Source organism: Lipophrys pholis, assembly GCF_963383615.2.
Source record: "Lipophrys pholis genome assembly, chromosome: 18".
NCBI lineage: Eukaryota > Metazoa > Chordata > Actinopteri > Blenniiformes > Blenniidae > Lipophrys > Lipophrys pholis.
The window spans coordinates 20733597-20748198 of record NC_137646.1 but is presented as its reverse complement, the minus strand read 5'-3'; the positions used below and the strand labels follow the sequence as shown (position 1 = coordinate 20748198).

The window sequence follows — 14602 nt, the reverse complement described above, 5'->3', positions numbered from 1 at the left end:
AAACTCAAAGTATCTGCAACGTGTTATCATGAAAGTAAAATCCTTTTACATCTGCATTCTCATATTGGAGTGGTTTATCATACATACATTTCTTAAATAACAATTTTTAACACGGGAGAGGGGAGGGTACCGCTTGTGCATCCGGTGGGAGGAGTCCTGAAGGGGGAAATAAAAACGGGACGCACCACTTCCTCTGTCCACTTCCTCCTCCTTTCTGAAGGTAAGAGACATCACATGTGCATTATTCTTTCCACTTTTAGCAATATTTTCTAACAGATTGTTCTACATTTGCAGCCGAATCGAAACCTCTTACTTTGTTATAGTTTGCCTTCGTCTTTATTTTTTTGCTTTTGCAGGTTGCGTTCGGTTTAGCTTCGACCTGCTTGCGTCTCAATCCTGAACCATCCGCTTAAATAACATAGTTATTTAATCTGCTAACCTTTCTAAACGTAAACATCGGTACACTTTACGTGTATTTTGTTGGTTATTATGTCGTATTTCGGGCGACGTTGTGTTTTATTCTCTGGTAAATGGCCGCACCTCGTTTTTTTGCGCGCGCCCTCCATTAGCGTCTCTAGATGATGATAAACTCACAGACCTGTACTGAATGACTGTGATTGTACACTTTTTATATCTGATACGAGACGCTTTTGCACCATTATAAGCTTTTATTCTCGTCAACGCACCCCGCGGTCACGTGGTCAGTCACTCACCACGTGTTTTTTTTTTTTTATTTGTTTGCAGATGACGAAAGGCCTAAAACTGGACACGTGCAAAGGTACAGTTTATCCTCATTAATACGTGACTTTTCCTGCTACTATGATGTTCACATTGAACTCTCTCACTGAATTAATTGAAGACACTTAAACACTAATCTGAGTAGCACGAGGTCATTTTAACTGCACATATTTGACATTATCACCTAAAAACTGAATTTCGCCCTTGTCCTTCCAGATGTGGCGAGACGTCCCCCATGAGGTGAATATAATGTCCAGGGTGTGCACTTCACTGTGCTGCAGTGATGAGTCTGAACTCTCTCTTACCGAATCACACTTTGAAGAAACCTCTTTACCAGATTCTGAGCGGCAAGCCTGCAAACATGAACATTCTTTTTATTAAAATCCCAGATTTTAATTGTGAATTTGATCTTCCTGGTTTTTAGATGATGAAATGACTTGAATGGAAATGAGCATATTCCTGAAGGTGAGCAGACTGACGTGCAAATATTTCAAGTATATAAAGGCTGCAAGTGATTTCTATTAGACAAGCATATACCTGATATTAGTGATGTTACTTTTAATCTGATGAGCCTTCACCAAAAAAAATGCTGCTGCTGAATCATTTCAAAAGTGATTCTGAACATGAACCGTTTCTTGTAGGTTTTCCTTCGCCGTCCGCTTGATCGTCGTCCGAGCAGCAGTATGCCTGTGAGTAAGACACCAACGCAAACACCCGATCAATCAGTTGGGTTTTAAAGTGATGAATGCATTTTAATGACAAGCATATGCCTGAGTAAAGTGATGTCACACTTTGATCTGATAACCCACAGAGTACTTGGGAGGATTGTATTCTTGTACACAATTTTTGACTCGTCGGGTTTTTCTTGTCTTAGATGGAGGCTTGACTTGAAGCGTCAAGACGACGCTCCAACTGATCAGCAGGTAATCTTACTGCGTCTGATAATGGGATGATCAAAAATGGTGTAGTCAAGTAATATAAATCTTTGTAGGAATGATTGTTTGAAAGGATGACATGGGTTAGCACCCATTTAACACCTGGACGACTAATGTCACATGGCAGTTTGTCACCAAAGCCCTGATCAAACGTGTCCAAACGCCATCATGAAATGTATTTGTTTTTCCTCCCAGTTGAATTTGTGCCTTGCTTTTTGCAGCGGCTGGTGACGGAATGTCTCAGAGGGACAGCTGACGTGGAATCCCCACGGTGAGTTTTTAACGTTTCATCACACTGTTCAGTAATGCAGTTGCAATGATTATGAACTTAGCTCACTTTGAACCGCTGTGAAACGACACGAACTTCTGAGCAACTCTTAATTCTTTCACTAAATCCAATTTTAATCATATCGGGGTTGTGGCTGATGCGATGCGTTAATTTCTTTCCAGGTAGTTCGTTCTACCCGAGTGACACAATGGAGACACCCAGTGACGGTAAGACATATACCCCCTTTAGTTTTAATATTCATAGAGCAGCTGATAATGATGAGATACATATGGAATCTCGTTCGTCTGAACACCTGTTGAGAATTTTTTTATATCTGATATCAGTCATAAGTACTTATCCAGTCTGGTGACTTGTGTACAGAAACCTGATGACCCTTTGTGTGTTTTTTAGGCTGCGGCTTGCAGGCGATGCTTGGCTCTTTTCAACTCTACCGTTGACCGAAGTAAGTGAGCAACAAGACAAATGCATGTTGGTCTTGTTTCCTATATGATGACTCCCTGCACGCGTCTTACGCCTTGCGTCGACACCAGACCTGAAAAGGTGAACCCACTGGTGTTGCCTTGGCAATAAGGTGACGATTTGTTGGGGCTTCCAACAGTCTGAGACGGAATCAAAGCAATGGAGTTGACTAAAGTTTAGATTTCTTGACTATCAGTGACTTTGTCCTAATCTCCAAATGTCTCATTAGGTCCACATGAGGAAACTGGAGAGGCGGCATGGGAGAGGTTGTCCCACATGAGGTGAGTTTCTTAGCACTGCTGTATTTGTAGTTCCAGGACGTGATTTTCTTTTTACCGCCCCAGTCTGATTAATTATGACTGATTGGTATCACCTCTGATCCTACGAGTGTCTCCTGAGTACCATTACTCAAACCCTTCCAACTAGCTGATGTGTCTCTCTTCACCTATTGCAGGCGGTAAAGGTGGTCACCGGGAAAGGCGGTCGCAGTCGACACTGCAGGTAAGCTGGCTGATGCTGCGAAAGGTTTGTGGGATTGTTGGAAATGATGATGTGATGTGTTTCAGTCGATGTCTTATCAACATCCGTTCAGTTGCCTCGCCTCCTGTAGGCTCAGTCTGGCACTGAGGACCCTGAAACTCCCCCCAATTTCAGGTGTAAAGTGACCTGCTGAACTGGGTGGAGAGTCAGCTGATGGTCTGACTGACAAAGATCAATCTGATCACATCCCAGATGTGCAACAACTTTTACTTTCTCCTACTGACCGAATTAATGATTTGTGACTTTTCTTTTCTCCTTCAAGGTCGGGCCGTTTGTCGTCGTGCTGGTTTGTCTCTGGTGAGTATTTGACGGACACTCTTTTTTAAATTTGTGTCGGATGTGATGAGTGTCTATTACCGCCCCAGTCTGAAGATTCATGACTGATTGGTACCCCTCTGATCAGGACTATGTGGTTAACTGAGAATTGAATTTTGTGCATTACATGTTCTGAGTTTATTGGACCACAAAATAAGCCTGTAGCACTAACTTTTTTTTTTTTAAATGTTCCAGGTGCCGATGTTTAAGCATTGCTTGACGGTAAGAATTTTTTATATCTATTTTTTTTGTTTGCTGGGAATGATGATTTCGTGCAAACAGTTCCGTCTCCCCTTTGGCCTCCCCTCCTGTTGACCCAGTATGGCACTGAGAACCCTGAACCCGAGGTGTAAGGTGACCTGCTGGAGCTCTGATGGAGAGGGAGAACTGCCATTGTTCTTACTGAAAAAAAGGCAAACTGCTGACTCCTCCCAGTATTTTTTTAAATAGCCAAAATGAAATAGCGTGAAGTAGTAAAAGCTGCTTTGTTTTTTTTTAGGTTCTGGCAGCTCATGAAGTCTTCATGCAAAGTTCATTTTGTTGGTGAGTTTATATGAAAGAAACATTAAATTCACTTCAGCCTAAAGTAACCGATTTTCAAGTGATGAGTTTCTTTTACCGCCCCAGTCTGATGATTCATGACTGATTGGTACCCCTCTGATTAGATTTAAAACCACAGCATAACAAGACTGATTTTGTGAAGCCTTTTAATAATAATTTTTTGCTTTTCCTTTCAGGTCACACAGAACTGGACTTCATTGGAGGAATGTTGCCAAATTGTTTTCATGTGTTGATGGATTAAATAAATTCTCCTAATTTCATTTAATTTCCTTGTGCTTTTATTTGAGATTGATGGTTTGAATGGCATCACTTATTCTAGTCAATTTCCCATATTTTATAGTATCCCAACCACTAAGTAAGGAGCCCTATTGATCTGATCTAATTTTCACTTGACATGTAGTGTAATTAAAATGAGGTGCCAAGGGCCTGACGCACCATTAAATGCAAATATTTTCCACATCTAAACCATCTATGCTGCATCTGCCTACATGAAGGTGGTAGTGGGTATTGTGAGAACATGCAAACTCCATAAGAGCCTCCCCAAAACAAACCTGGATATATTTGTAGTGTTGACAGCTACCACTGCACCACAATACTGTCCAATGCTCAAATCATTTTTAATATCGTATGAAACATGAGTCAATACAGACTAAATGTACTTTTTAAACTTCAGTCTGACACTGGAGACGTGCCAGTTGTCCGGGACAAGTGATCCCGATCAGTCCATAGTGAAGATCCTTGCACTGATGTCTTCTAATAGCCAGTCCATTCCCGTGAGCAGGTTCTGCCCTGTTAATGCGCTGCAATCAAGGATGCACCAGTGATGAGTCTTGATCTCGTCCAGAGCCAGCGCCTGCAGGGACACGCAAGGTGAAACGCTGAGAAACTTGATCTCTATTTAAACTGAAGTTTAAAACGCAGCTTACCTCTCGTATTGCTTCTTTGGACAAGGCTCCAGGTAAATCCTGTTTGTTGGCGTACACCAGCAGCGTCGCACCGGCCAACCTCTGCACATGAGAGCAAGAATCAAGTGTTTTTTGACTACAAGTTCCAAATGTTGCCTCTCCAGTAATGGCTCTGATGATGCCACATGCTGATTTGGTTTACCTCCTCGAGCAGCAGCGTGCTCAGCTCCTGTCGGCAGTCCTCCAGCCGGAGTCTGTCTGCACTATCCACCACCCACACCAGTCCGTCTGTGCTCTCAAAGTAGTTCCTCCAATAGGACCGCAGCGACTTCTGACCGCCCACATCCCAAATATTCAGTTTAAACCTGGAGGAGCAGGGAGAGAATGACGTGTGAGAGGAAAATGTATATTCTGATGCATAGTGAGGAAAAACTCAGGAGTGTGAGCAGATTCTGTGTGATTAAAAGTTTATCAGGCAAGTCTGACAGACTTAACTTACATTGAATAAGTTATTTTTGATAGGCAAACTTAAAATAAAATTTTATTGCAAGATATGCAGCCTTTCTTAAGCATTATTTTAATATTTACTGCAGTCATCACTTTGTTTAATGCTACTTCAATAAGAATCATTTATTCATCCCATAGCAGGGACATTTGCACTGTTGCAGCAGCAGGTGGACAGGAGCAAAAGAATAAAAACAAATATAAAAACCATGACTATTTTATGTCCTTGCATGATGACGTATATAGCACACATAACTGTGATGGACAGTTACTTCAGTGTCTTTTATGGGGTGGGAATCATTGTGCTTTAGAGAAAAGAGCTTGGCCTTCCTTCTCCTTTCTGCCACGGGGTCATGAAAGGACTGAGCCGGCCTTCTTAATCACTTTTGTCCAATCGTTCATAAATTATCACATTAAAAGGGAAATGCTATTAGGATAATGGATCAAACATCAGATTACACTATTTGCAAGGTAGTAGTAGTTGAGTTTTCAAGTGTGATGTCATCAGTAACACGTGTCTCTCATGTTGCTGTAAGTGTGTGTTTGTTCATTCAAGAGTTGAATCAGTGATCAGAATGATTAAACAGGGTTGTGTGTAGAAATGTGGGTTGTGTGTAGAAACGTGGGTTGTGTGTAGGGCGGTACCCCTGATGCTCCAGTGTCTTGATGTTGAAGCCCAGTGTAGGAGAGATTGTGTCCACGTCTTCTCCAGTAAACCTCTTCAGGATAGTGGTCTTCCCGGCGTTATCCAGACCTCTGATTGAACCACGTTAAAAAAAAAAAAAAAAGGATCTATTCTGCATGAAATCTCTCCAGGATGAGTGGACTAAAGATGCTAAAATGCTAACTAACAGCATGTTACACAGATCAAACCGACCGAACACGTTATTTTATACATTTATCTAACTCTGTAAGGTTAAATGCGAAATGTAGGTATATTCTGAGACGTGATAATGACGTAAAAACACAAACCAGCACTTTGTTTTCAGCTGATTTGAGAAACTAGCACAGAGAAGGATACAACATCAGCAGCCTCATCTCCCGCTCCTTCTGCTTCATCTTCTTCAGGATGGTCAGTAATCCCATCGCGGTGCCGGCTTTCTGTCACCCAAAAGAGAAGAAACTGCAGTTGTCGTTTTAACACGTTGTTGTTTCACGAGTTGTCAGTTTTCTGGAGATGTTCGCCTCCATTAAGCAGCATTGCCGAGCAGGAAGAAGATTCCGACTAAGTCCCGCCCTCACACAGCTGTGATTGGTTCGTTTGGGAGAATGAGCTCACTGATTGGTCAAAGAGCACGGTAAGATGTGAACTGGGTTTGACACAGTGCCCTCAAGTGTCGGTTCTGGGAATTAATAAAATACACAGAAATTTTATATATATATATGTATATGTGTGTGTGTGTATACATAACAACAACAATTATTTCAAAACAAACAAATTACACCCCCCCCCCCCTGCAATATAAAAAAATTCCCCAATCTAAAACATTTAATCAGGTTTTACAAGTGATCACATGATTGATTAGCCTTCATTCATCGTTCCAGCTCTTTTTTAAATGCAGTAAAAGTGGAAGACTCTAATAGTAATTGGAAGAAATATTCCAGTTTGTGCACCTGATTCGCTCATTGAAGCACACACTTACAGGATTTGTACAAGCGTCGGAGAGAGATGACAGATTTGGTTCAATTCTGAGGCGTCATTCCATGTATAGGGACATATTACTGTTGGGAAACCATTAGGAAGGGAATTTTGCATAATTTGAATCCCCTTTAAATTAGGAGCAAAGCTTAAACTAGTGGGAACACTTGGATTGTGTAAACATGGTATGCCTAGTCAGGTCTTTCTTTTGTGTTTTTTCTAAACAATATATATTTTGGTGTCTGCTGTGTGTGCTTTACTCTCCAAATCCACTATCTTTTATACGGAAAACACAATGAGACACAATCTCACGCAAATTGAAATTCACTTGGGGGAATTTAGAGTCACATATTTGCCTCAAATGCATGTGTGCAACTTCATTAATGTTCAAGTTTATGTTGATTTGAAGTTTTATTTCTAATTTTGCAACGTATAGTTTTGCATTAGTTTGAAATTGAATTTTTTTTCCCCTTCTGCTCTTTTTTGAGCATTTCATAGAGTGATGTAACTTTGATTTATTTTTATAACACATATATGTTTATTTTGTTTGACTAAATTACGTTTATACAATTCCTAATTTTCTTTTCTTTTCACATTAGCCACTCTGCTTTAATATATTTGGTTGAGTCAGGTTGAGTTTCATCTTTCCCAGAAGGAATGAAATCATCCAGTCCCTGTAAGTAACCCCCTTTTCCGCCTTAAAAAAAACCAACCTTGCATAATTTCCTGCAGAGAGCCTGTCAGGGGTCGTGGGGCTGTTTTCCCGGCATTAAGCATTGCAAAAAATTCCCTCCACGTGCAGGAAGACCAAATAGTTTTCCTAAATATGGTCAGAAGTTCCTGCTCCACTGCCGGATTCCCCACCGATTCTAAGCAATGGGAGTCAAGTGACAGACGCAGAAAGTGAAACGGACGGACCGCTGGAGGACAGCTCCTCCCGTTTTATTACCAGAGCTCAGTCAGAATAAAGGGAAACCGAAAGGAGCAACGTGTTGCATCACGTCTGCTGTCAAACCTCCTCCACGCAAACCGTCTGATCGCACTGCATCACTGCAAGTCACCAAACCACCAGCAGCAGAAAGCACCTCCATGTTTCTTATTTCCCTCCTGGATTTTATTTCCATCTCAAGTCATTCAGATTTTTTTTATTTTTTTTTTTATTTTTTTTGGTGACACAGTTTTGGAGTTTGAATGGCAGCAGATGATCCGGACCGGGTGAACATGTCACCCTGCCTGTGAACACAGAGGAGAGCACCGGGTGAAGAGAAGGAGAAGGAGAAGGAGGGATGTCCCCTCTATTCATGTGTGAGTCCGACAGCCCCGGATCACTGTCGGCTGAGGACTGCCACAGTAACAACGCTGGATCGGTAAGTAATGTTTTCTGCATCAGTCAATATAGAGGCTGTGATGTTTCATGTGACTCGTTGCTTGTTTAGTCAGTTGAGATGAACGCGCGAGATGTACGGGTAGATTAACAGCGAGCCTGCTGATTTAAAACGTTTATAAGAAATATGAATGAGCTTTCTGGTTTTTCTTCAATTGAATTGGACTTTTTTTCTTCCTCTTTTTTTCCCCTTCCTTTTCATTTACTTTATCAATAATCTGTAATTTTCCTCATGCTGTGGCCACGGGAAGGCTTTATATCTCTCAGTGAGCCATGTCCAGATGAAGTGACAATAGAAAATAAGGCTGAATATATGAATGAATTGACATTCACTGAGCTACTTTTTGGCACCTTGTTGCTCCAGCCAGGAATATTAATAATTCCAATTCGGTCTTTTCTGTTCCCTGCTGAGTTGTAGTCCCCGAAATACATAAAATTACCATCAGCAGTCATTTTAAAGCCCTTTGACACACAAAAAACCCCAAATACAACTTCATAATTATTGTTTATGGCATTTGTTGTCATGTTATTGACATTACAAAGGTCCACCGTATACAAGAGACAGAAATATATTGACAATATGGTCCAAACATCAAGGTACAATTTTCAAACTATATATAAGACTGATAGCATTTGGCTTTATCGTGTTTCTCCATATTAAGACTCCTTCAGTACCAGAACATATAATTTGACTTGCTTGTTTATGACTTTAATGGCATTTGTTGGAATGATTATAGTTCCTCTGTATCTGGATTCAGGTCTTAATTGACTTGATTTATTTAGAGAGACCGCATGCTGCTTCGAGTGAGAAGTCCGTCCCACGACCCTGTGACCTGCAAGGTTACTGGAAGCGTAATGCAATATCGAAAACTTATCGATCACGCAACGCAGGTTGCCGACAAGAGAAGTGCGCATCTAAAGTGTCACGCTGGGACTCTGGTTGAGTTTTTGCTCGGCTGTTTCCAGGAGAGAGAAGGAGAGGGGCTGCCGGCGAGACCCAGGGGCTTGAAGAGACGGGAGAAGAACCGAAACGCTGCGAGGAAGAGCCGCAAGAAACAGACTGAGAGAGCCGATGATCTCCACGAGGTTAAAAGAATCGCTCCTTGATTTATTCATCTGCTTCGCTTCCTGCCTCCTTCCATAATTACCCTCTGACTTGTCTCTTTCCGTCTCAGCTGGTGTGACCGTGTGGGTGTGTAGCCGTTTCTTGTAAATACTCTGCTTTAGGAGAAGGACTTTCACTCTCTCTGGGTATGCCCTCCCCTCCCCTCCGGCCTTCCTTCTCCTTTGTGACACACACACACACACACACACACACACACACACACACACACACACACACACACACACACACACACACACACACACACACACTGTAGTGTTTGACCTTCACCCTCAACCAACGGTTCCATTAGACACGCAGTTGTTTCACACCATCGAGCCGTTTCTTTCACCCCTTAGTGCCATTTCCACTGGTGGTGTCACACTCACACACACTCTTGTTTTACTTTCTTTCTCAGTGTATTCACTAACATCAACTATTACTTCTACAATAAATAACCAAAACCCAATGCTGTCTTTAACTTAATCTCACACTGTGGTTAATATTATACTGTCACGTCCCCATAGCAGGGTCGACCCCCATAATGTGACTCTTCACACACATATTAGAGTCACATAACATAAGTGATCGACTTGTGAGCACACACTTGTTAAATTGGATTTGATTATGGTTATGTTGGACAAATGGTTTTGGACATGAAGCTACAGGAAGAGAAGAGAGAGAGACTTTAAAGAAGATTCATGAATGCATTGAAAGAGGAACGAAATGAAAACCAAGTCTTTAATTAAGACATTCTGGGAGAGGTGAAGACGTTTCTCTTTTAGTTACAGTTACTATTATTATTTTACTGTCGACGCCCTGCGTGTTCTGAACTGGTCTGATAAATGTGCAATCAAATTTGTGAATGGGGTGGGGGTGGGTCTTGTGTGTAAGGAGTCCACACACTTTCACTTTCTCTCTCTCTCTCTCTCTCTCTCGCTCTCTCTCTCTTTCTCTCTCTCGCTCTCTCTCTCTCTCTCTCTCTCTCTCTCTCTCTCTCTCTCTCTCTCTCTCACTCTCTCTCAGTTCTGCAGTTTTTTTGTCTCTCCTTCAAAATGAATTTGAAGCAGCATTTCAACAAAACAATGTCAGCAGTTCACGGCTTAAGACAAACACAAACCGCTCTGCCCGTGACTCTTTGACCTCCTGAACTTCGATAAGAACGGAAAAGAAACATGAAGTTACTGACGGTACTATACTTTCAGTTTATGATATTGATTGGAGGCGATAACTAGCTGCTATCAACCATCATAGAAATAAGAGATTATCTTGTGCCGCTTTGCACGAGAAGGTTTTCAGCCGTGTTTTATTTAATTATTTTTCTAATTAAACTCATGTATTCTGCACCTGCCAGCAGGGAGTCACCTTTTACGCTCCTCTCCACCACTTACTCACTCGTTTCATGCTGAACTTGCTGCGCCGTCACTTAAGAGCAATATTTCCGCCCTCCTTTGGGTCTCTGGCTTTGGACACGCATCGCCGGCTCTCGGGCTCTGGTGGTTTCTATTGCAGCACTCTGCAAGAGTCCTAAAGAGAGCGTCGTTAGTGCTGCTGCGTTTCCTTGCAGCACAAGTCCGGCGTGGTGTGGTATTATGTGGGCGGGGTGTAATAGCGTTCATTGTTTGTCCTTTGAGGTATGACTTTAATCAGTTTTTATGGGTGACAAGCGCCTCTCCCTTCGACAGTGAAGACAATCCTGACTCAAGTTAACGTGAACAATTTGTCATTCGTGGCCCCGCTGTCTCCTCTCACGCTCTCTCTTTCTTTTTTGTTTTGCACCCTCATTTCTGACATGACATATTTTTTTCTTTGCTTTTTCCCTCAGGAACTCCAGAGTCTCGAGCGGTCGAACTCGGCTTTACAGAAAGAGATTGCTTCTTTGAAAAAAGACCTCCACTACTATGAAACGACTCTAAAGCGTCATGAGCCTCACTGTCACCTCAAAGCATCCCCGAACAGCTCTGACTCATTCACCCACCCATCGGTGTCTAAGCCAAACAGCAGTCAGACCAATTCCGCCTCTCCGGGAGTCCCTCCACAGTCCCCCGGATCACTTGCTACCTCTAAAACCTCCAGCCTGGGTCCCAAAACCTTGAACTCCGTCGAAAAGACCCGGTCTCTGCTTCCAGTTCCTGTTCCAAGAACTACACCAGGAGCCCCATCTGTTGGCGGCTCGCCTAAACTCTTCGCCGGCTGCTCCGGCCCAGTTCCTTATTCCGTCCAGCTCTCCACACATGTAGCTCCGGTCACCTCAAGGCTGCCAAGTCTTCTTCCAAACTCTGCTCCCTCGCCTGTTGTCCAGCTCCAACCTGGAAGGCACAACACCCTCCAGACCTCAGCTTGTTTTACAGTCGGGTCATTTTTACCAAAACAAGACTCGTCCATGACTGCCATGCCCAACCTGATGCCTCCCTACTCCCCTTTAGAGGTTCAAAACTCATGCGTAGCAAACCAGTCTTGTCGTGTAAACGCGCCCCCGCTTCACCCCTTTCAGTCCACTTCAAGTCCGAGCGGTTCAGATCTGCTGGGTTCATCCTACAACTCACCTCTTCAAACTCGTCAGTCATTCCCAGCTTTACCTCAGTCCAGCCTGGAGCCACATCCAGCTCCGGCTTTCGACCGGAAGTTGCCGTACATTCACCAAGTTACACCGAATGCTGCACCCCTGTTGTCGCAGCTCACTGTCCCGAGTCCCCTTGACGTCTCTCAAACTACCTCCATCAGCTTTGATGCATCGCCTGCTCCACCTCTGCAGTCACATCCGCCACCAGGAGACCCTAAAGACCTTTCTTTGTCAGAGTTCTTGGAAATCAATGACTGGATCCTAAATGGAATGAATAACCAGTAGAACTATAAAATATAATTTTTTTTTTTTGTATTCTGTTGTGCAACTGATATTTAATTATTAGATTGCTGCAGCCGGATTTGAGGGAGCAGGACTAGAATTCAAGAGTAACCAACTGAATATCAGTAAGTCCTACTTTCTAGGGCTTTCGGTAAACCGTGGAACCAACAAGGTTGAACTAAACAAACAAGTTTCATCATGAGATCTCTGGAAACAATAATAGAAAAACACTAACGAGACAGAGTTTCTACAAGAAAACTGGGAACTGACAACACCGAGGACACACAAGAGGAAGACTTGAGGGTAATTAGGGTGAGGAAGAGGGAAATGGTGCAACAAGGCAGAAGAATGCAGAGAAAGTGCATATTAACACTAAGATGAAACGAGACATGAACTACAAAGTAAACGTAGAACACAAAGACATGGGGAACAATGAGTGAACCGTGACAATAGAGAAGAATAAAACCCAAAATTCCAGGACTGTGAGGAATCCGTGGTACTTCCCTCCGCCCTTGTTGGCCACTTTGCATTATTTCTCCTTACGTAAAGTATTGAATTTTGCGAAATGAATGCAATTGACAGACTCTGTTTCTTTTTTTGCCTGTTTTAGTATTTCATATGTTATAATTTGGCATAATGTAATAAAACTTTTAGTGTCGTGAATTAAAGGAGAGAAAAGTGTCAAAGTGAGGCAGCAGCTCTGCTGACGTTTCATACCTTCACATTAAAAAAAAATAAAAATTGCAGTGAATTTGACGAAGCACCGTGAGAGTCAGAGTAGACTTTATATAAATGTTTTCACTAAAGCTTTACCGTATTTTCTGCCTGCAGGTCTGGAACTAGATTTTCCGAGCACACTGGAAGCTCCTTAATATTTCACAGAAGTGTGACCAGTGTAAAATGTCTGATGTTACTGGATCCCAAACAATCCACATAGTTGCAGAATTTATTTTAAAGTGCTCTTCCTTAGTGGAGACATAAGACTCTGCAAAACTGACTCACCATGTGAAACCAGTAATTTTAGAAGTGGGTGGAGCACTCACTTCCCTGCAACTTCATGGAATTGCCGTCAGAAGAATCGATCTGTGTCTGGAGCCGCTGTGTGAACACTCCATATTATAATAATTACCTGTGGCTCTATGGACCATAAGAAACAAAGCGTAAACCTGTTTATGATCTGATCAGAGTCCAGGAAAACCGCTTCAGAGGTCAAACTGACACGTGATGTTTTGAGGAAAATGGCAATCGCGCAAAGACCCAACTGAAGAAGATGTTACTCTGTCTTCCTCATCGGACTCTGAAAAAGAAGAAGAAAAAATCCATCCATCTATCTGTGCTGGACATGGATCATGTGCACAAGTCATAGGATTGATCCACTGACTGAATAAATCTAATATTTTTGCTCCATGTAAACCTGGATCATGTCACTTTATCAGCTACTGTGAACAAAGGCTGCTTAATATTATTTCCCTTAAAAAACTTTTTTAAAAACCTCTTTTAAAAATTATGATCACACAGATTTTCTCCACACGATATAATCTACTGTTACAGATGCTTCATTAATAGATAGCAAGAAATTAATTGAAAGTCTGTAATATACTTACAACTTATATTTCACATAAGGAACGTAATGTTATGGTGGTAGATACGCTTTAATTTATGCTCATCTGGATAAAGTAGCCACAAACCTCCTGGGTCCAAACGTGTTTGAAATAAATGTGACTCTTTTTGTTTGAGGGTGTCAGATTAAAAAAAAAAACCCAAAAAACAGAGCCAGCCAACCTATTTTGGACCAGTGAGTCGTGATTTTGTCAAAATAATTTATTTTGTTTTGTAAGCCAACCTGTTATTTCACGGCAGGTGAGGGAAAGCCTGATTGAATCTGTGAGGAACAAGCGGGCTGAAGCGACGGGGTCGTCAACACGCCGCCTCATTAAGATCGACCATAAAGCTCAAGAGAGCGCGACCCATCACTGCTCCGAGCATAAACGTTTGATTAGAAGTGTGTCCAATTAATGAATCTCTTATGGCGCTCATTTATACTTTTCATTGCTCTTAAACGTGTTGAAACTGGCAGTAGGAGGATCAAGATGTGGTTAATATCTTTTAAACTGCTGATAATCGCTTTTAAAGTTAGGAAAACCAGATGTGTTGTAAGAAATGTAAATATTTTGTTTTTCAAATGATGATTTCCATAAGTTGTCTTGGTTTATTTTCATATAGAGTTTTATGGGATGAGATTTTGCTTTGGGTGTTCAAGCGTGTGCAATAGAGCAACAGTTGTTTATATTTATCATGTTTCATATCGTCTATTTATCCTCTAGTTTTAATAAAAAAAACAACAACTTAACAACAAGTTTCACTTTATAACATATCATTTATTATT

The 14602-nt window shown here is 41.9% G+C and overlaps 2 protein-coding genes and 1 long non-coding RNA gene across 3 annotated transcripts; 2 read left to right on the top strand and 1 right to left on the bottom strand.

Annotated features, from left to right (window-relative positions):
* Positions 1 to 137: 137 nt before the first annotated feature.
* On the top strand, positions 138 to 4097 carry LOC308123470. Its single transcript, XR_013936216.1, has 15 exons — positions 138 to 220; positions 745 to 778; positions 955 to 978; positions 1163 to 1203; positions 1380 to 1427; positions 1613 to 1661; positions 1895 to 1944; positions 2124 to 2168; positions 2353 to 2404; positions 2651 to 2702; positions 2876 to 2922; positions 3224 to 3258; positions 3472 to 3498; positions 3776 to 3819; positions 4014 to 4097. It is a non-coding gene; the product is annotated as an uncharacterized lncRNA (long non-coding RNA).
* A 334-nt stretch (positions 4098 to 4431) lies between these two features.
* Positions 4432 to 10952, bottom strand: arl2 (ADP-ribosylation factor-like 2). The gene is made up of 6 exons (XM_080485977.1): positions 10767 to 10952; positions 6268 to 6347; positions 5892 to 6002; positions 4945 to 5107; positions 4764 to 4844; positions 4432 to 4690 (listed from the first exon to the last, which is right to left on the bottom strand). Exons 1-6 carry the CDS (start codon positions 10773 to 10775, stop codon positions 4556 to 4558), a joined length of 579 nt encoding a protein of 192 aa, XP_080342103.1. The 5' UTR covers positions 10776 to 10952; the 3' UTR covers positions 4432 to 4555.
* batf2 (basic leucine zipper ATF-like transcription factor 2) lies at positions 7880 to 13620 on the top strand. The gene is made up of 3 exons (XM_080485976.1): positions 7880 to 8252; positions 9236 to 9355; positions 11197 to 13620. The coding sequence occupies exons 1-3, from the start codon at positions 8172 to 8174 to the stop codon at positions 12217 to 12219; spliced, it is 1224 nt and encodes a 407-aa protein (XP_080342102.1). The 5' UTR covers positions 7880 to 8171; the 3' UTR covers positions 12220 to 13620.
* The last annotated feature ends 982 nt before the right edge of the window (positions 13621 to 14602 follow it).